Source organism: Rhinatrema bivittatum, unplaced genomic scaffold (genome assembly GCF_901001135.1).
Source record: "Rhinatrema bivittatum unplaced genomic scaffold, aRhiBiv1.1, whole genome shotgun sequence".
In the NCBI taxonomy this organism is placed as follows: Eukaryota; Metazoa; Chordata; class Amphibia; order Gymnophiona; family Rhinatrematidae; genus Rhinatrema; species Rhinatrema bivittatum.
The window spans coordinates 448,817-471,270 of NW_021820378.1; the positions used below are offsets into that span (position 1 = coordinate 448,817).

A 22,454-nucleotide genomic window follows, 5' to 3' on the forward strand; every position below is an offset into this window, starting at 1 on the left:
CAGGTAATCCACAACAATCTGATGGACATTTTAGGGGGTTAAATATTATTCCAAGCCACTGTGTTTCCTCCATTACAATCACAAAATTATTTTAAAGTGTTTTCTGTGTATAAATACCTTCTAATAAAAGCAGTTTTAATCTCAGGTGTTTTGGGCTTGTTCTTTCATGAAACCTGGCTCCCCTGTTCTGGAATTCGCCAGTCTGGGCAGGGAGTGCAGAGGAGCAGACCTCTGCGTTGAGGCCTTGTTCAGCTCCTGTGCTCAGCCTTTTCCTGACCTCCCCAGGCACTGGTAACATAGTGAAAAGTGTTTAGTTAGTTTCTACTCTTTAATCCTTGTTATTTTACTTGTTTCTGTTTGCACCTTAAAACTTTTATCTGTTCACTGTTCTCCTTTTTCTAATAAACCTATTAGTTTGTTAGCTCTGCCTGTCATGGCCTGACTATCGCTCCTGGTGTTGTGTATATTTGGTCTCTGATTGTATTTTTAGGAACTGTGTGACCCTTGTGTCCCGAGATAGCACCAGGGGATAGCTTGGGCGGGAGACCTTGCTCAGATGCAAGCAGGAGCCCAGGTGGGGTGAGAGGTTGCCAGTGTAGAAATGCCAGGTGCAGGGGGGCTGGGCAGTGCTTGGTGGGGCCCTCCAAGAGGCCACAGGGTTACCCTGAGTGGGTGTTAGGGGTGGCTCTGCAGCATTACATGAGGGCGATATTCAGCCTTAGACGGATCACTTCTCCGAGTTCGTTAGACCTGCTCAAAAACAGGTCTAACCTTAGACAAATAAGACTTATCTGGGTATTTAGCAATATTTTTCCAAAAGCTTTAAGGAACTAACAGCTTAACAAGAAGCAGAGAACAGCGTATGCTAATTTTATCAGTTTAATTATCTTCTGTTCCCCTGCATATATTCCAAGGCTCTGGAAAAATAAGTGTAAATCAAATTACATAGAAATGACGGCAGAAAAGAACGAAATGGTCCATCCAGTCTGCCCAGCAAGCCCATTATAGCACCAGCCCCACCCTACAGGTCTCCCCATAAAGGTAGCAGCAGGGGGTGGCAATTGCTGTGCTGTACAAATTACTCCCATACTTAGTTTCCCAAACCGTTAGTCAGGGCCCTTGTTGGTTTCTGTCTGAGTCCAATTCCCCGTTATCTCTTGCCATTGAAGCAGAGAGCAATGTTGGATTACATTACAAGTATCAGGCTTATTGGTTTAGGGGAGTAACCGCCGCACCAGCAAGTTACCCCCATGCACTCTTTTCTCATTTCCATCCTCAGCCTTTAGGGAGCCCCAGTCTTTATCCCATGCCCCTTTGAAATCTTTCACCATTTTTTGTCTTCACCTCCTCTTCCGGGAGGGCTTTCCAGGCATCCCCCACCCTCCCCTGAAGAAATATTTCCTGACGTTGGTTCTGAGTTGTCCTCCCTGGAGTTTCATTTCATGACCCCCTAGTTCTACTGATTTTCTTTCCAACGGAGGTGTTGTTTAATGTGCATCATTAAAACCTTTCAGGTATCTGAAAGTCGTTATCCTATCTCCCCTGCACCTCCTCTTCTCCAGGCGATACAGATTTAGGTCCTTCAACCTTTCCTCATAAGTCATTTGATGGAGACCCCCACACCATTTTGGTCGCCCTTCTCTGCATCGCCTCCATCCTGTCTCTGTCCCTCTTGAGATTTGGGCTCCAGAACTGAACCCAGTACTCCAGGTGAGGCCTCACCAAGGCCCTGTACAAGGGCATCACCACCTCCATTTTCTTCCTGGTTATTCCTCTCTCTATGCAGCCCAGCATTCTTCTGGCTTTAGCGACACTACTGAGTCACGAAGTCCCGGCAGGTGAGCCGCAGAGCCAGCAGAGGACTGATCTTTCCTCAGCAGTCTGGGCAGGAGTTGGCTGACTTCTCTTTTAGTGACTATGACAGGAAGCTGCTCTTGCTTCCTTCTCCTCTTCCTGGCCAGTGAGAGGTTGTTTCCTCCGCCTGCACCCAGATCAGAGCACGATATCACCACCTCCTGCTCATATGGGCCCGGCAGGACACCAACTTTATCTTCCTCGGCCTGGCCTGGCAGTGAGGCTGCTGATGCTCTCTTCCCCCCATAGGGTCTGGATATGAAAGAAGGAGCATAAGGGAGAAAGGTGCCTGCTCTGTAGATCTGCTGCTGCCTCCTCATCTTCCTCTCCTAAGTGCTTCTTACCCTCATCTGTTGCTGATAACGAGGGAGGGAGACTCTGGATTGGACTGAAGGCTTTTCTGCTGGCTGGGAGCCAGGAGGAGGGGGAATTGTATTGCGCAGGAAGGGCTTGTGAGATAGGGAGTCAGGGGTGGGGGAAAGGAGGTTGGGCTTGCTGGGTATGGAGCAGAGCTTTCCAAACTTTTCATGTTGGTGACACACTTTTTAGACAAACATAATTTCACAACACGGTAATTCAGTCTACTAGTAAACCAGAGGTTAAAGGTTAAACGAACGAAACATATTTCAACAATTTATGTATGTTTCCTTAAATATATACAAAAAAATGTTTCACGACACAACCTATCTCATGAAAACCTTAAATTTATATTAAAAATATTATTCCAAGATTCATGTTTTGTTATAATTTATGAGAAACAATAATAAAACAAATTGTCTGTACCCCACACACTCATATCTCTCCCCCTCAAGCACATGTCTGTCCCCCCAGCACGTTTGCCCACCACTCACTCATCTCTCTCCCCCCAGCACATGTCTGGCCCCCACACTCATGTACCTCGTCTTTTTGATTGTTGCCAGTTAAGTGCTTCACTCCCTTCCATGATCACCAGACACTGCTGCTTGCAGTCAGTACTCTTCATGGCCAGGCCTCATCGGCAGCAGCAGCCAATGCAAGGATGGCTGGGCTCGTTCCACCCACCAAGCCCCCCCCCCCAAAAACGCGAATGACAGCAAAAATCACCCAATAAAAAGCCCCATAAACTGAAAAAAAAAGTGAATCTCTAGAAAAAAAAAGCCCAAACTCGCAGAGTTGACCAGGCTTGCGCGACACACCTGCACACTGCAGGCAACACACTAACGTGTCCCGACACAGTTTGGAAAGCTCTGGTATGGAGCGATGGAGGAGGGAAGGATTGGGGGCTGCTGGGCAGGGTAGAGAGAGATGGAAGTGGAGAGAGTTCTGCTCTGCACTCATTCAGGTCGATACAGTAAGGCCGTGTTAGAGTGCAGCAGGGCCGGGCGCACCCTCGTTTGCCGCTCGCACTGTTGTAATCACATACCGCTCGATACTCCTATTTAAATTGCTTGCAAATGCAAGCCGCTGTGAAGCGTTAGGCCCGCGCAACCCATTTTACTGTATAGGCGCTGTATTAAGCGCCTATACAGTAAAATGGGTGCGCTGGTACCTGTCACTTCAAATGACAGGCACCAGGAAGTGGATCCCAACTTTAACCCATGAAAACCTAAAAACCGAAAATCCCCTCCTCCCGAATCGGCTCGACATGTGCCAACTTACCTTTTGTTGCTTTTTAGCCCCTTCCCTTCTCTGCCCCCCTCCGGAGGGGGCAGCCAGCGGCGAAAGCGGCTCGCAGCGGTCCCCCCCGCGCAGGTCCCGGTTCTCCTGGCTCGGCAACAGCAGTACAGTGGCCACCAATTAAAGCAGCTTGTCCAGTCTGGCACAAGTTTCCATATCCATTCCCCCTTGTATTCACATTCTCCACCTGCAGTCACAGCTAGGGCTCCATCCACCCCAATCCTTCCTTCCTTCCTCACTCGGCCAAATTGTGAAGCGGCTTGCAGCGTTCCCCCCCCCCTCGCGCAGGTCCTGGTTCTCCTGGCTCGGCGTGAGGTGAGAGCCCACTGTTCTGTGCCCTCTCTGACACGAGCGGAGCGAAGCGTTCTTTCATTGGCCGGAGCACCCGTCGATTTGGGCGCTCTGGCCAATGAAAGCGCATAGACGGCGCACCTGACGTCACTGCACTAACCACATCCTATGGCAACAAATCCCAGAGCTTAATTGTGCGTTGAGTGAAAAAGAATTTTTTCCAATTAGTCTTAAATGTGCTACTTGCTAACTTCATGGAATGCCTGACCAAAGAGATTATTTCCCCCCAGTCTTTCGTGCTCACTTGAGTGCCTAGGTCAGTGTCCCATTGGAGCCTGTGTTTCTCGTTTGCGGTAACAGAGGGGTCGGCATAACTAGTTGGTAAAGTTTGGAGATTGTCCCCTTTATTGCATCACTGTGAAGGAGGTAAGAGTCCGGCATCGTCCTGCCCGGTCCTGGAGAGTTGGAACATTGAATGCATTGTACAAAGTGAGAGGCTCGCTCATGGACCAAGAAGTCTCGGGAGTCTAAATGTTGTAAATCAAATAATTGGTCTCGAGATAAAAGCAGGCCTTGATGGAGTAAATTGCCTACAGTGGTTATGCCCTTTTCCCTCCAGATTTGCATACATTTTGTTTGATATCCAGTAGATAAATGCACATTATTGAATAAGAGGATTGATAAAAATAATCATATGGGCCAACCAATGTCCGTTTTTAGTGCCCAAACATTTAGTGTGATTCCTAGGGACCACGGGATATTTTACATCGGTTGCCAGGTATTGCGCGGTTGCCATAATAAAGCAGTTAATTTCATAGGACCTACTATTGTTTGCTCAATGTGCGCCCATTGTTTAGGGGCTGCCTGGCGATGAAAATCTAAGATTGCTCTCAATTGAGACGCACTATAATACCAAGATAGATTTGGTACCGCCATCCCGCCCAGAATTTTTGGTTGGTATAGCACGGCTCTAGCCACCCTAGGAGGCCGTCTCCTCCAAATACAGTCAAAGATCTTTTTCTGCCAACTGCGGAGTATGTGTGAGGGAATATACAACTGGTAAAGAGGAGAATAAGTACAGGAATTTTAAGAACATAAGAAATGCCATACTGGGTCAGACCAAGGGTCCATCAAGCCCAGCATCCTGTTTCCAACAGTGGCCAATCCAGGCCAAAGAACCTGGCAAGTACCCAAAAACTAAGTCTATTCCATGTTACTGTTGCTAATGGCAGTGGCTATTTTCTAAGTGAACTTAATAACAGGTAATGGACTTCTCCAAGAAATTATCCAATCCTTTTTTAAGCACAGCTATACTAACTGCACTAACCACATCCTCTGGCAATAAGTTCCAGAGTTTAATTGTGCGCTGAGTAAAAAGAACTTTCTCCGATTAGTTTTAAATGTTCCCCATGTTTATGGAGTGCCCCCTAGTCTTTCTACTATCCGAAAGAGTAAATAACCGATTCACATCTACCCGTTCTAGACCTCTCATGATTTAAACACCTCTATCAGATCCCCCTCAGTCGTCTCTTCTCCAAGCTGAAAAGTCCTAACCTCTTTAGTCTTTCCTCATAGGAGAGTTGTTCCATTCCCTTTATCATTTTGGTTGCCCTTCTCTGTACCTTCTCCATCACAATTATATCTTTTTTGAGATGCAGTGACCAGAATGTACACGGTATTCAAGGTGCGGTCTCCCAAGGAGCGATACAGAGGCATCATGACATTTTCCTTTTTATTCACCATTCCCTTTCTAATAATTCCCAACATTCTATTTGCTTTTTTGACTGCCGCAGCACACTGCACCGACAATTTCAATGTGTTATCCACTATAACACCTAGATCTCTTTCTTGGGTGGTAGCACCTAAATGGAACCTAACATGGTGTACCTATAGCATGGGTTATTTTTCCCTATATGCATCACCTTGCACTTATCCACATTAAATTTCATCTGCCATTTTGATGCCCAATTTTCCAGTCTCACAAGGTCTTCCTGCAATTTATCACAATCTGCTTGTGATTTAACTACTCTGAACAATTTTGTGTCATCTGCAAATCTGATTATCTCACTCGTCGTATTTCTTTCCAGATCATTTATAAATATATTGAAAAGTAAGGGTCCCAATACAGATCCCTGAGGCACTCCACTGTCCACTCCCTTCCACTGAGAAATTGTCCATTTAATCCTACTTTTTTTCCTCTTAATGAAGGACATCCCACCCTCATCGCCAATGTAAGAAGTATGCCCGAATGGGAGGTAGGCAGACCTGCACAATACTAAACACACACACACACTATGATACAAGATAGGAGATATATAGTAATGAAATATAGCTTTATTTACAGCCACATACTTCATTTCCGTGACTATAATACATACCAAATCAGCATCCTGCCACTCATCAGGTCGGGGAACCCCGGTGTGACCGAAAAACAGGAGCACATAGCTTCAACGGGAAAGATCCTGCGCCACTCGTCAGTGCACAGGTGAGGCTCCAAGTTCCCACCGCAGGACCCTGAACTTTATAGGGCTTTGTAAACAAGTGTGCGTGTCAAACTAAACTGTGTGTATGTGGGGACAGGATTACTCACTATCTTAGAATCAGGCCTGTGCCAGCAGTCCCAGTCTAAACAATGCATTCCAGACTCAAGGATGGTCATCCCTTCTCTGGGCCACATGTCAGTGCTGCAAACATGCTGTACTTAGCTGATTCTGCAGTGTCCCTTACAGTAGCTGAACGGCTTCTATTTTTGTGCTTTGCTTAGTGTAGGAGGAAAGGTTTTTCTGTTTCTAGCTCTCCGGTTTGGCAGTACAGGATGACTGTAACTTGTGGTCTTTTATTCTGAACTTAGTGAAGGGCAGCTCTGGGGGTGTGACTGAGGTATGGAGGCACTTGTGTCAGTCTCACTTGTTGTGTTTCTCACTAGGACATGCATTGGGCTGCACTGCTGCCTTTTCATTGCTAGGGCTATTGATCTTAGAACTTCTCAGAGTCACTGCTGCTCTGCTATTCCGGTTTGCTACGCATGTGCTGAGTGTTTTCTGTTTTTTCAGGTTTTGTATTCTACCATGCCTCCTGGTAGTAGAGAGAGTTTTGTTGCTGTTACTGAGAAATGACACCAGAAGTCCAAATTTTTTTTTATATGTGAGCCATACAGAGAAATATTCTAGTTTTATTTATTTTAATTATAAAATTTATAAACTGCACTATTGACTCATTGTAGGAGGTCACACACAGATCAACCCAGGCAGGCACCCATTCTCTCCTCACACACACAGACAGACCCTCAGCAGACACTCATTCTCTCACAGACCCCCAGGCAGGCATTCATTCTCTCTCACCACACAGACAGACTCTCAGGCAGGCACTCTTCTCTCACACACACACACACACAGATCAATCCCCAGGCAGGCACCCATTCTCTCTCTCTCTCTCACACACACACACACACACACACACATCCCCAGGCAGGCACCCATTCTCTCTCTCTCACACACACACACACACACCACAGATCAATCCCCAGGCAGGCACCCATTCTCTCTCACACCACACACAGATCAACCCCCAGGCAGGCACTCATTCTGTCTCTCTCTCACACACACACACACACAGATCAACCCCCAGGCAGATACTCATTCTCTCACACACACACACACACACACACAGATCAATCCCCAGGCAGGCACCCATTCTCTCTCACACACACACACAGATCAACCCCCAGGCAGGCACTCATTCTCTCTCATACACACAGATCAATCCCCAGGCAGGCACTCATTCTCTCTCACACACACACACACAGATCAACCCCAGCAGGCACTCATTCTCTCTCACACCACACACACACAGACAGACACCACACAGATCAATCCCCAGGCAGGCACCCATTCTCTCTCTCACACACACACAGAGTCAACCCCCAGGCAGACACTCATTCTCTCTCCACACACACCACACACAGATCAACCCCCAGGCAGGCACTCACTCTCTCTCTCTCTCTCTCTCTCACACACACACACACAGATCAACCCCCAGGCAGGCACTCATTCTCTCTCACACACACACAGATCACCTCCAGGCAGGCACTCATTCTCTCTCTCTCTCCTCTCTCAGACACACACACACACAGATCAACCCCCAGGCAGGCACTCATCCTCTCTCACACACACACACAGATCAACCCCCAGGCAGGCACTCATTCTCTCACAAACACACAGACAGAGCCCCAGGCAGGCACTCATTCCCTCACAGACCCCCAGGCAGGCACTCATTCTCTCTCTCTCTCTCTCTCTCTCACACACACACAGATCAACCCCCAGGCAGGCACTCATCTCTCTCTCTCTCTCACACACACACAGATCAACCTCCAGGCAGGCACTCATTCTCTCTTCTCTCTCCTCACACACACACACACACACACACACACACACACACACAGATACAAGAAAGACCCCTCAGCAGGGATTCATTCTTTCACAGACCCCCAGGCAGCCACTCATTCTCTCTTACAAACACAAATAGACTCCCAAGCAGAACTCATTCTCTCTCTCTCTCTCAACACACACACACACACACAGACCCCCAGGTAAGCATTCATTCTCTCTCTCATACACCAGACACCCAGGCAGGAAGTCCATTCTCTCTTTCACACAAACACACACACACACATATAGATGAGGATCCACTGCTGGCTGCACAGCCTCTCTCTTCTCTGTTTTTCGGCCACCGGTGGATCGGGTCCACCAGCGAACTGCATGCACCTTCCCCCCGCGTTAGGACATTTGCAGCCCCCCACAGGAGTAATCAAATATTTCTTTACAGAGAGGGGAGCGGATGCCTGGAGCAGCCTCCCTGTGCAGGTGGTGGGAATGAGGACAAGGATCTGAATTCAGGAAAGCATGGGATACACCTAGAGGATTTCTGAGGGAGTGGGAGGGACTGTAACTCTGAATAGTTGGTGTGGGTGGGCAGACTCCATAGGCTGTGGAGCCTTTTCCTGCTGTCAGGTTTCTATGATTCTCTGTTATTTCTATAAATCAGACATGTGTGAATCTGAGCTCCCAGTCTGCCAGTCCCCAATATTCCTGAGAGCGCAGTCCCAGCTGATCCTGAATCCTGCAGCCTCGTGTGCAGCCTCAGCTCCTGCTGTCAGTGCTGGGCGGGGGAGGCAGAGGGCAGCAGTCAGAGGCCGCTCAATCCCCAGGATCCCTCCCTCCCTCCCTCCCTCTCTCTTACACTTCTCCTTGCTCTGCTCCTCTCTCCTTTTCTTCCTTCCTCCTTTTGTTTCCTTTTGTGGCCGTTAAGAGAGAAGCTGATCGTGGGCACCCAGCAAAGCCCAAAGCTGCCCCCACCCCCGGGGACCGTGCAGGGAGGGAGCCGGGGCTGGAAATCCTGCTCTGGAGAAGGGGCAGGAGAATGGCTGCAGGGCTTTCTGCTCAGCATGTAGAGGGGGGCAGGGGATGCAGCCTGGGACTGATCCCATCCCCCCACCCCAGGGACTGTGCAGGGAGGGAGCCGGGGCTGGGAAATCCTGCTCTGGAGAAGGGGCAGGAGAATGGCTGCAGGGCTTTCTGCTCAGCAGGTAGGAGGGGGGCAGGGGATGCAGCCTGGGACTGATCCCATCCCCCACCCCAGGGACCGTGCAGGGAGGGAGCCGGGGCTGGAAATCCTGCTCTGGAGAAGGGGCAGGAGAATGGCTGCAGGGCTTTCTGCTCAGCAGGTAGGAGGGGGGCAGGGGATGCAATGCAGCCTTCCCGTCCTCTGCTTCTGAAAATCCCCCCTTTATATCGCTGGGCTTAGGAGGATGCGGTGTCTGTAGGTTCATCTGAAAGCTTCTCCCAGCAGCCTGAGCAGAGCAGGGCAGAGGATCCCATCAGCTTTCACAGCAAATGAACTCTTTCCAACAGCAGAGAACTGGAAGGCTTAAGCCCAGAAATGAGAGCAGAGAAGGAGCCTGCAGTCTGCCCCGCAAGCTTAGGGTAGGATCTGCCGCAGGCTGCAGGTTCCCCCCGCGCTGATCCCTTTCCCAGACTGGAAACGTCAGGGCCCTCCTCGGTTGCTGCTTGAATCCATTCTCCCTCCCTGGGCTGGGCAGAGAGCAGGACCAGCAAACAGGGCTCGCTGGGCCTGTAAAAGAACAAAAAGCTTAACTCTCTTTCCCACTGAACTCTGTCCTAAACTCAGAGGCCTGTCTCCCAAAGCTGTGGCATGGGCGCGGTTATATCCAGTTACAAATGGGCTGGCCAGGAGGAGGGGCGGTGTCTGAATGCATCCTGCACTAGCTCGCTGACACCTGACACACAGACCTTCATGGGAACAGAACAAAGGGTCTGCCACACAAATCTCTCTCATGCATATTCATCGTGGCTCCCATGCTTGTGGCTCTCGAGGACCAGGGTTGAGCCACCTGCTCTACAGGATACCATGAGCCCTATAGGCCAGGGCTTCCCAAACCTGTCCTGAGGATCCCCACAGCCAGTCGGGTTTTCAGGATGTGCACATTTGAGTGTGCATGAGATAAATTTGCATACACTGAGACTCCATAATATGCAAATGACCCTCATGCACAGTCAATGTGGATATCCTGAAAACCCAAGGGCCTATGGGGTCCCCAGGACAGGTTTGAGAAGCCCTGATCTAAGCTTCAGCTGGAGGTGGAACAGAAGGGGAGGGGCTGGATTAGGGAGCAGAGCAGACTATAGTGATAGGGGTATACTACCATCCACCTGGTCAAGATGGTGAGACGGACAGTGAAATGCTAAGAGGAGTTAGGGAAGCTAACCAAACTGGTAGTGGGTAACAATGGGAGACTTCAATTACCCCGATATTGACTGGGTAAATGTACTGGGTCACGCTAGAGAGATAACGTTCCTGGATGGAATAAATGATAGCTTTATGGAGCAATTGGTTCAGGAACTGACGAGAGGGGGAGCAATTTTAGATCTAATTCTCAGTGGAGCACAGGACTTGGTGAGAGAGGTAACGGTGGTGGGGCCGCTTGGCAATAGTGATCATAATATGATCAAATTTGAATTAATGACTGGAAGAGGAACAGTGTGCAAATCCACGGCTCTCGTGCTAAACTTTCAAAAGGGAAACTTTGATAAAATGAGAAAAATTGTTAGAAAAAAAACTGAAAGGAGCAGCTACAAAAGTAAAAAAATGTGCAAGAGGCATGGTCATTGTTAAAAAATACCATTCTAGAAGCACAGTCCAGATGTATTCCACACATTAAGAAAGGTGGAAAGAAGGCAAAACGATTACCAGCATGGTTAAAAGGGGAGGTGAAAGAAGCTATTTTAGCCAAAAGATCTTCATTCAAAAATTGGAAGAAGGATCCAACAGAAGAAAATAGGATAAAGCATAAACATTGGCAAGTTAAATGAAAGACATTGATAAGACAGGCTAAGAGAGAATTTGAAAAGAAGTTGGCCATAGAGACAAAAACTCACAGTAAAAACTTTTTAAAATATATCCGCAGCAGAAAGCCTGTGAGGGAGTCAGTTGGACCGTTAGATGATTGAGGGGTTAAAGGGGCACTTAGAGAAGATAAGGCCATCGCGGAAAGATTAAATGATTTCTTTGCTTCGGTGTTTATTGAAGAGGATGTTGGGGAGGTACCCGTAATGGAGAAGGTTTTCATGGGTAAAGATTCAGATGGACTGAATCAAATCATGGTGAACCTAGAAGATGTGGTAGACCTGATTGACAAACTGAAGAGTAGTAAATCACCTGGACCGGATGGTATACACCCCAGAGTTCTGAAGGAACTAAAAAATGAAATTTCAGACCTATTAGTAAAAATTTGTAACCTATCATTAAAAACATCCATTGTACCTGAAGACTGGAGGTTAGCTAATGTAACCCCAATATTTAAAAAGGGCTCCAGGGGCGATCCGGGAAACTACAGACTGGTTAGCCTGACTTCAGTGCCAGGAAAAATAGTGGAAAGTGTTCTAAATATCATAATCACAGAACATATAGAAAGACATGGTTTAATGGAACAAAGTCAGCATGGCTGTACCCAAGGCAAGTCTTGCCTCACAAATCTGCTTCACTTTTTTGAAGGAGTTAATAAACATGTGGATAAAGGTGAACCGGTAGATATAGTATACTTGGATTTTCAGAAGGCGTTTGACAAAGTTCCTCATGAGAGGCTTCTAGGAAAAGTAAAAAGTCATGGGATAGGTGGCGATGTCCTTTTGTGGATTGCAAATTGTCTAAAAGACAGGAAACAGAGAGTAGGATTAAATGGACAATTTTCTCAGTGGAAGGGAGTGGACAGTGGAGTGCCTCAGGGATCTGTATTGGGACCCTTACTGTTCAATATATTTATAAATGATCTGGAAAGAAATACGACAAGTGAGATAATCAAATTTGCAGATGACACAAAACTGTTCAGAGTAGTTAAATCACAAGCAGATTGTGATAAATTGCAGGAAGACCTTGTGAGACTGGAAAATTGGGCATCAAAATGGCAGATGAGATTTAATGTGGATAAGTGCAAGGTGATGCATATAGGGAAAAATAACCCATGCTATAGTTACACAATGTTAGGTTCCATATTAGTTGTTACAAGCCAAGAAAGAGATCTAGGCGTCAAAGTGGATAACACATTGAAATCGTCGGTTCAGTGTGCTGCGGCAGTCAAAAAAGCAAACAGAATGTTAGGAATTATTAGGAAGGGAATGGTGAACAAAACGGAAAATGTCATAATGCCTCTGTATCGCTCCATGGTGAGACCGCACCTTGAATACTGTGTACAATTCTGGTCACTGCATCTCAAAAAAGTTATAATTGCGATGAAGAAGGTAAAGAGAAGGGCAACCAAAATGATTTATTTATTTATTTATTTATTTATTTATTTAACATTTTTATATACCGACCTTCATGAAAGAAAATTCATATCAGATCGGTTTACAGATAACATGAGGGGAATAACAAAGTCAACCATATAACAAGAAATGAAAGTTACATATAACAAGGGGAATGGAACAGCTCCCCTATGAGGAAAGACTAAAGAGGTTAGGACTTTTCAGCTTTGAGAAGAGACGGCTGAGGGGGGATATGATAGAGGTGTTTAAAATCATGAGAGGTCTAGAACGGGTAGATGTGAATCGGTTATTTACTCTTTCAGGTATTAGAAAGACTAAGGGGCATTCCATGAAGTTAGCAAGTAGCACATTTAAAACTAATCGGAGAAAGTTCTTTTTCACTCAATGCACAATTAAACTCTGGAATTTGTTACCAGAGGATGTGGTTAGTGCAGTTAGTGTAACTGTGTTCAAAAAAGGATTGGATAAGTTTTGGAGGAGAAGTCCTTTACCTGCTATTAAGTTGACTTAGAAAATAGCCACTGCTATTATTAGCAACAGTAACATGAAATAGACTTAGTTTTTGGGTACTTGCCAGGTTCTTATGGCCTGGATTGGCCACTGTTGGAGACAGGATGCTGGGCTTGGTCTGACCCAGTATGACATGTTATTATGAGGTGATAAGAGAGGGGAGGAGTGTTTTGGTGCCAGGCACAGACGATTGATATTCTCTGTCTCTGGGATTAGACTTGTAAACCCTGAGGCCCCGAAAGCAAACTGAGTCCAGGGGAACAAGTCTGGCAGTTCCTGGGGATGAGGGGTCCTGGTGTCCCCTCTTCCATGATAAAATGTTATGGGATTAAAGCCAGCTGAGCCCCTCCCCGTGTCGCTGAGTGTTTCTGGTTTGTGTTTCAGGTGCCGGTGACGTTTGAGGACATCGCTGTCTCTTTCTCCCAGGAGGAGTGGGGGTATTTAGATGAAGAGCAGAAGGAGCTTTACAGGGAGGTGATGAAGGAGAATTATGAGACCCTGAGCTCTCTAGGTCTAGGTAAGGATTGCATTATCTGCATTTCTAGTATACACAGAGGATGTTTTACTAATCATCACTGGGTGAATGCCACACAGTAAATGTGCACACAGCCCTGGATTTCCCCCTTCTCTTGTGTAGGGAACAGGAAGGGCGGGATTGAGGCAGACAGAGCTGGGGTGAACCCCCTGATAAGAAATTGGCAGCTTATCACTGATGCTGTAAGAATGAAGCAGCCCGGTGTATCCCCAGAGCCCTCAAGTCTCCTCCGGCATGGAGTATCTCCTCCTCTTTTCTGGGCCACTCTCCCACTCCCCACTACAGCAATAGCAATTTGGATCTCCCTCCCTGGATCTCAGATTCTGTCTGCAGGTAATGGAACCTCCTCTTCTCTCCTTCCTACCTCTCCCCTCCTCCTGATCCCAGATCCTCGTCTCTGAAATCCCTCTTACTCCATCCTCCTCTCTTCTCCTTCCTCCTCTACCCCCATCCTAGATTTCCAAACCTCCCCCTCTTTTTCAAACTTTCTAATCCCCTGTCCTTAATCCTCTCTCCTTATTCTCACCCCATCCCTGGTCTTCTCCTACTCTTTCCCTCTCCCTCCCATCCCTGAAATCTCCTCCCTGTGCTGATAACTGAGGTCCCTTTTCCTCAACCAGTAAATGGAAAATAATTTCTACAGGCACAAGTAAGATTGGGAAACCTATTTTATTTTCTCCCTATATTATAAGATTACTAGCGCTTCAGGAATCATTACGTTGCATCTGCACATGCGTGAAATAATGACATCACCCGGAGTGGGAGGAGGGGCTAAAGGCAGCAAAGGAGGGGCAAGGACACTCACAGCACAGGGACAATCACTGCAGCCACGGCGCCATCAATGGAGCAGGTAGCAAGGGAGAAAAACCAGCAGCACCAGGAGAAGAAAAGTGGTGGGGGGGTTTCCCGGATCCCCACTGAATAATCTATAATCACTGCTGAAGAGCCCTGCCTACCAGTGCACCCATTGCTCTTTCATTTTTCCCTAATAGTGAGGAATTCCTAATTCTGGAATTCCTCAAGAGGGAAATGTAGAGACAAGACCTGCCCCTTGTAACAGTTTTGCAACAACCTGTGACCTTTTGAGGCCTAGGGGCTGTGAAACTGTGGAAACTTGTACTGTTCTTGTTCCACTGCAGCAACACAGGGAAGCTTGGGATCTGGCAGAAGACGTATGCATGTGCCTGTGAATCACCGTGAACCCAAAGTTTTGTTTTATCTGTGGGAACTGTGCATGAGAGCAGCAAAGGGGAAACAGATGGGAGAAGTTAAGCTATTTGTAGAATGAAGGAAAATGTGTGTCCTGGCGGTCAGAAGGATGACTGCTGACTGCATGCAGAGGGCTTGAGGTCAGACAGAGAGAAAAACCTGTATATAAGGGGTGGTTGGAGCACTGGATATTTGGAGAAGGCCTGCACTCTCTCAGCATGTACATTGCGTTGTACCCTTCTCCCCAGGAAGACGACCATTCTTACAGTTATACTGGAACATTTTATAAAATACTTATAACCTATTTACATATAATGAAATGAATGCTTGCTGTTATGATTCAATACTAATAAAAGATGAATTATCTGTACAATTCTAAAAAGAAAAAGTCTTCCTGTGCGATTCCTGAGACATATATTACAGAAAAGGGATCCAGGAGAGAAGCCTCCCCCTGAAGGTTTAGCCACAGCAAGCAGTCTAATCTAAAAATAAAGATAATTAGGGAACTGAAAGCCTATGGAATAAGGAACAGTAAGGCTGAGGCTAAACAATTGTTCAGCTTAAAGTCAGCGGGTGCAGGAGGCCGAAAGCGGTGGTGCTCTGTACTCAGCCGGTGAGGACTGAGCTCAGGTAAGTTTAAAAAAAAATAAAAATACTAAAAAATGTAGTGAACACAGAGAGATTACAGAAGTCTGCAGGACTTTCTCAGGTCTCCATGCTTGGTGCGGCATTCTGGCGTTTGTTCCCGCTCCCATTGGTGTTAGGGGAACTTGGCAGGTTGAGCGGCACCGGTGGGCTAGGCCCCGCAGCAAGGCTTGTTTCTTGCGCTCCGCATGGAAGGCCGCGGCTGCATTTTTGCCGCTTTTGCGCTGCTTTACTGCCCTCTAGTGGAACGTTGGTGCTTCTAGTGCATCTGGCTCTGCACACGTGCTGTGCGCCCAGTTCTGGAAGCGACTTTTGTACGCACAAGTTTGTTTCATAGAGATTAACTGCCGACCCTGATTTCCCAGACATTAAAAATGCCGAGTGTTCTTGGTGCAGATTCCATGTCTGAGCTGAAGAAGAATCCTATTTTGTCTTCCTTGCATAAAGCCTCTTGTTTTTCCCCTTTTATGGATGCCATTCAGGGGTAACTTGCTGGTGTGGTGGTTACTACCCTTAACCAACGAGCCTTCATACTGTTGATGCAACTCATTATTGCTCTCTGCTTTAACAGCAAGAGGAAAAGGGGACAGCAACCAACAAGGACATGAGTTTTACGGTCTGGGAAACAAGCCTGGGGGTAACTTGTTGAATTGGCTGTTACTACCCTTAACCGATAAGCCTTATACTTGTGATGTAACGCCAACATTGCTTTCTACGTCAACGGCAAGAGATAACAGGGAATTGAACTCAGACAGCAACTTCTGTTCTCTCCCTTACGGCTGGGATCGCCGCTCCAGTGGTCCTCGGATGGTAGGAAGCTGTCCTTGCTGCTGCCCGGGGTCCTTACCAGGCAGGGAAGCCGTCCCTGCCTGTGCCTGCAGCCGTCCTGCTCCTCCTGCTTCCTCTTCGCAGCATGGAGCCGCTCCTGCAGCCTGCCTTTCCTCCAGCTTCACGGCAGGGCTGCTCCCACCTCCTGCCTTGCTTGCTGGGCCTTTCACGTGGCTGGGGACGCCGCCACAGACGTTCTGCTCTTCTCCAGCTTCTTCCTAGGCGGGGGCGAGCACCTCTCCTCCATTCTTATGGGGCCAGCCAGGTGTGGCCCCCTGCAAGCTCCTCCCCGGGCGAGGTCCTCTTCAGCCGTATAAAAGGGGCCCTTTGACAGTCCAGCTTTGCCTTCGTAAGGATTAGACACTCCTGGGATCTTCCTGTCCTTTGCTCCAGGAGTCTTCGCTGTTCCATCGCTTCTTCAAGGTCCTGTGTTCCTTGTTCTTCGTGGGAGCTCCTTGTCTTGTCCTGATGTCCATGTTCCAGTCTCAATGTCCATCTTCCGCTCCTAAAGTCCATGGTTTGTCTTGATGTCTGTCTTCCAGTTCCTGAAATCCGTGTTCCAGTCCAGATGTCCGTCTTCCATTCCTGATGTCCATGATCCAGTCCAGATGTCCTGAACCCCCTGGTTCCTCGTCGCCACCTTTCCTGGCATGCCATGTTGTGGTCCGCCACCAGCCCCATGGGTGGGCTGAGTAGGACGTCTCGTGGCACATTCCCTTCCTCACTACCACAGCACAAGCCTCCGGGAGACTTCCGCTTGAATCCTTGTCTCTGGTCTATGGAGTTCCTTGTGCCTGCTCCATCCATGCTAAAGACTCTGCCAGAATCTGTACCGTACCAGCGTGGTCTGCGACCAGCCACTGGCGGCTGTGTAGGGCGTGCCCCGGTGTAGGGGCTGTACAGTTTCTGCAACATGCTCTTCTCAGTTATTCCACTATCTCGTCTAGAGTCTACGTCGGTTCCAGGTTCATCCGCGACCAGCCCCGCGGGTGGGCTGTGTAGGGCGCGCTGCATCAGTCTGAACCCAACTCTTGATCTTGACTCCGTGTTTTCAGAACCTCGCTCCTGACTCCATGTCTTCAGAACCTTGATCCTTGTCTTCGTCCAAGTATCCTCACTCCTGACTTCTCGTCCAAGTACCCACGTCTTCGCCCCAGTCTTCGTCCAAGTACCCACGTCTATGTGCCTGTTTGTAAACCGTTGCGATGGTATATTTATTTATTTATTTATTTATTTCACATTTTTCTATACCGAGCTTCATGGTTGAATACCATATCAGATCGGTTTACATCGAACGAGGGATAGAGAAACTTGTAACAAAAAACGGAACAGTAAATTATAATCAGAAAGAGAGCAGAAAAAATTACATTGAACAAGGACTATAAACTTGGAGGCTTTACAGCTTGGAAGTAAATAGAGTAAAAGGCCCGAGCAGGGCAGTAACTTAAAACTCAAAAGTCATAATGAGCTCGGTTCGAGCAAGATAGTTAAATTGCAGAGGTATTGGATAAGAGGCATCTCACGGAGAGGCATGGTTCCATGGCTCGTGAGTAGGTTGATAGATTATTGTGTGTCTGATGGATCCGAGAAGGCTAGTCGGAACAGCCAAGTCTTAAGATTTTTTTTGAAAGTTAGTAGGCATGGTTCCAACCTGAGTTCTGCGGGAAGGCTATTCCAGATGTTGGACCTGCTAAAGAAAAAGCTCGGACCCTGGTCGAGACTAGGCGAATGGCTTTGGTTGGAGGGGATTGTAACTCTCCTTTGTGGATTTCTCTAACCGGTCTGTTGGATGTATGGAGTTTGAGGGGAAATTCAAGGTCAAGATGAAAAAAGTTATGAATGGACTTGTGTATCAGGGTGAGAGATTTGTGAAGGACTCTGTGGTAGACTGGTAACCAGTGTAGGTTTCGGAGAGTGGGTGTAATATGATCTCTTCGGTTGGTACTGGTTAAGATTCTGGCTGCGTACATATATAACTTAGCGACGGTATAGAAAAGTTTTTAAATAAATAAATAAATGAGAGGTTCCATCAGGTCCGCGGCTTCAACAAGGCAAGTCTATGAGCAGTTCTCTGTCAGGTCGGATACTACTTTTGACGTCAGCAGGGACTGTCCCATCAGTGAGAAGCACATTAACCTGTTTGAAGTTTAGAATGGTCCCTTCTTTTTTTTTTTTCAGAATTTTCCATAATTACACTACAATATGCAATTAGAACACTGTACATATTCAAACATAATATATGTTATTATTCATGAAATGGACACAACATTTTCTTGGGTATTTTAAAACATAACGGGCACCCATCCTTAAAACCCTGCTTATCATCCCAAGAAACTCTTTTCTTCGATCCTGAGTAGTTTTGTTTTTTTTTTTGTAATAAAGTTTTTTATTGAAGGAAGTACTAAGACAAAGCAATAAGTATAAAAACAATAACAAAAACAACAAAGTACATACCTTCTTTTACATTTGCACATCCCCAGATCCAACCCCCCTCCCCCGGATGTAAACAGCGATCACCACTTCAACAAAAAAAAACATGTTGTACTCATATGGCATCGTCCAGAAACAACTAACCAACAAAAGATAACAGGCACGTAATATACATAAACAAATGTATGTATGGCCAGGGTGGCACACCCAACCTCGCATATAAAATAAAGTAAATAGCAAACAACAAACTTCACCCTAATGGATGGCAGACTATCTAGCGCCACATATAGTGGTCCTCCCAAAGAACTCCCTATCAAAGTTTCTCCTTCGGGAGTGGAGCCAAGATTTGCGTGTGAGGAGGCAAGGAATCATAATAAACCCTCCATATGTCTGCAAAAAAACACTTTTTCTTATAGGAAAAACGTTTGTATTTTGTACCATATTCCAATTGATAAAGCTCTGTCATTAGGCTTATCCACAGAGGCTCTGTGGGTGCATCCCGATCCAACCAACGTAGTAAGATGCACTTTTTAGCAATGAGACACGCTTTGGATAGAAAAAGGACATTATCAATATTGGTACTACTGTCACCATTGTCATTGTTCAGTAGGCAAAAAGAACAGGACCATGTAACCTCCATGCGAAAAAGCTTGGAAAGGAAAGCTCTCAAATTTTCCCAAAATGCCTGTATTCTTGGACACTCCCAGAGACAGTGAATCAGTGAAGCAGGAGATTGAGGGCATTTAGAACATTCAGGTGAGGTAGTAACACCCATTTGATGAGCACGTGTCGGAGAATAAACTATCCGATGGAAGATTCTCTGCTGTAATTCCCGTAGCGCCACATTACCAGACACGTGGAAGAGAGCAGTATACGAGTGTTCTAACATGGATACCGTCAGCTCTTCTGTACAATCTTCGGACCATTTCGCCAGCAGTTTTTCGTATATTCCATAAGAACGGTTAGCACAATAAAAAGAATACAGACAAGATAAATTGCCTTTCTTTTCTTGAAAACATGATAATAAATCAGCATAACACGTATTATCAATAGTACCACGTGTATCTTGTAACAATAGTCGAACTTGGGCTCTTAACTGAGCATAAAGCAGAAAATGAGCAGGACGTAGACCCAGTCTCTCCTGACATTGAGCAAAAGAGTAGATATCACCTGTAGTTTTATCCACTAAATCAGCCAGGGGCCAATTAGAAGCAATCTGAAAAGTGTGCGTCATAGGTAGCTGAGTATGTTGAGCGAGGCTCGAGATTCGCATAGGGTATTGGAAAGATACACGATCCGACAGTTTTAATAATCTACGTGTTATGCCCCAAACCTTTCGAACAGTATGTACTAATTGGTATTTCACTGTTATAGTCTGAGACCCTGGTGGAGGTGAATGTAGGAGATATGTGGGTTCCCACGGGGTGCAAATATTTTGAATCAGCTGAGGATCAGTGTACTCGGCTGTGCTGTAGATCCAGTCTCCCAAGAACCTCAAGTTCGCCGCCCAGGAATAAGACAAAAGTCTGGCAGACCATATCCACCCTGACATCTCGGGGCCATTAAAGTTTGCAATGGGAGACGTGCTTTTTTCCCCCGCCATAGAAAACGGCGCAACCCCTTATACAAGGTATGAAGATCTTTAGACAAAATAATAAATGGTAGCATCAGAAATTTATAAAGAATTTGTGGGGCAATTACCATTTTTATGAGCGCAATGCGACCCTGAATAGAAATCGGGAGAGAGTGCCACCCCTCCATTTTTGCAATAACCTTATTGATCGTAGGGGGAATATTCAAAGAGTACCAACGTTTAGGGTTGGAATGGATAATAATACCCAAATATTTAATTGTGTTGTCTGCCCATTTAACCGGAAAATCCGGCCATGAATCACGCAAGGTACCACAGATGTCCAGAGCCTCCGTCTTGTCCAAATTAAGTTTAAAGCCAGACAATGACTGGTATCTAGTAAATACCCGCAATGCCCTTGGGAGAGAAGTGCGTGCTTGAGACAATAAGAGCAAAAGGTCATCAGCAAACAACAGCGTGAGGTAGGTCCGAGGACCTATCGCTATGCCCTTCACCCCAGGAGTGGACTTTAATGCGCTCACCAATGGCTCCACAGTCAATATAAACAAAAGTGGCGAGAGAGGGCATCCCTGCCGTGTACCCCGAGCCAAATAAAATTCTTCCGAAAGTACCCCATTAACTAAAATGCGGGCTGAGGGGTTTGAATATAAAACGTTAATGGAGTCAAGTATCCGGCCGCAGAACCCAAACTTTGCCAAAACTTTCCGCAGAAAGGGCCAAGACACCCTATCAAACGCCTTTTCGGCATCACATGTGACAAGTAAAGGGTCCGGCTGCGCAGAAAGTTGACATGTCTCTAACGCAGTTAATACCTTGTGTACATTGACCGTGGACCTACGGCCCGCCACAAATCCCACTTGATCGGCAGATACCAGCAAGGGTATCAGAGGCTTCAATCTGGTCGCCAAAATCTTAGCATACAATTTAATATCTAGATTGAGGAGTGAAATTGGCCGATACGATGAAGGTATCATAGGGTCCCGACCCGATTTAGGGAGGACCACAATAGTGGCCACTCTCATAGTGCTAGGCATTTTCTGTGTATCGACCATCCTCTCAAACACGTTTTGAAGCAGTGGGGTCAACTCTGTGGATAGAGATTTATAAAATAAGGCTGTCAGACCATCTGGTCCCGGGGCTTTGTGGTCGGGAAGGGCTTTTATGGCATCCGCCACTTCCGCTAAGTCTATGGGCTTTTGAAGGGACGCTAATTGTTCCCCTGATAATTGAGGCAGAGCTAGTGTAGCAAGGAATTGGTCTATATCAGTTTCTGTCACCGGTTCCGCCGAATAGAGTGTTTTGTAATATTGAGAAAAAATTTGTGCAATATCTGGGGCGGTCGTCACTATCTTTCCCGAGGCAGTTTTCATGTTAGTTACCAGTTTGGAAGCTTCTTGCGCTTTAATTAATCGGGCTAGGAGCTGCCCCGCCTTATTGCCATGTTGGAAAAACTGGAACTGTTGAAATCTTAAGGTCCTTGCCGCTCGTGTATGGAGCAAGTCATTTAGCGCTACCTGAAGCGTTTTGAGTTGGGGTAACAGCGCCTCAGTTCCAGAAGCAATAATTTGTCTCTTCAAGAGATGTTGTTGTGTTTCTAATGCTAAGATCTCCGCATTTAATTGACGTTTTTTGAAACTAGAATAGCTGATTATGGCCCCCCGCAGAACTGTCTTCGCTGTTTCCCATAAGAGCGTCGGGTTATCACTATGTTGGCTGTTAAATTCCATAAAGTCCACCCATTTCTGTTGTAAGTACTTAGGAAATTCAGGGTCAGTCACCAAATGGGAGGGCAATCTCCACTGACTATTAGAGGCACCGCCTCGCTGTCCCATAGTGCCTACTACTGGGCTATGGTCTGAGACGGCAAGAGTTTCTATAGATGCCGCTGAAAAACAAGGGAACAAGTTCTCTGATATGAGAAGATAGTCAATGCGGGAGCATACTGGATGGGCCCGTGCCACATGAGTAAACTCTCGTTCCTCAGGGTGGAGGGCGCGCCACAGATCCACCAAGTGGAGATCCCTACATAAAAGGTTGGGGCCCTTGGCTTCACTAAGTTGTCTTCCCT

General features: G+C 46.8%; 1 protein-coding gene across 1 annotated transcript in view; it reads left to right on the plus strand.

The window, feature by feature from the left end:
- The first annotated feature begins 13,442 nt into the window (after positions 1-13,442).
- LOC115081577 (zinc finger protein 850-like) overlaps positions 13,443-22,454 on the plus strand; it is a 121,830-nt gene continuing 112,818 nt past the window's right edge. Inside the window, 1 exon segment of the mRNA XM_029586003.1 lies at positions 13,443-13,665. Within this exon segment, the coding sequence (XP_029441863.1) occupies positions 13,626-13,665 (40 nt within the window). The 5' untranslated portion in view covers positions 13,443-13,625.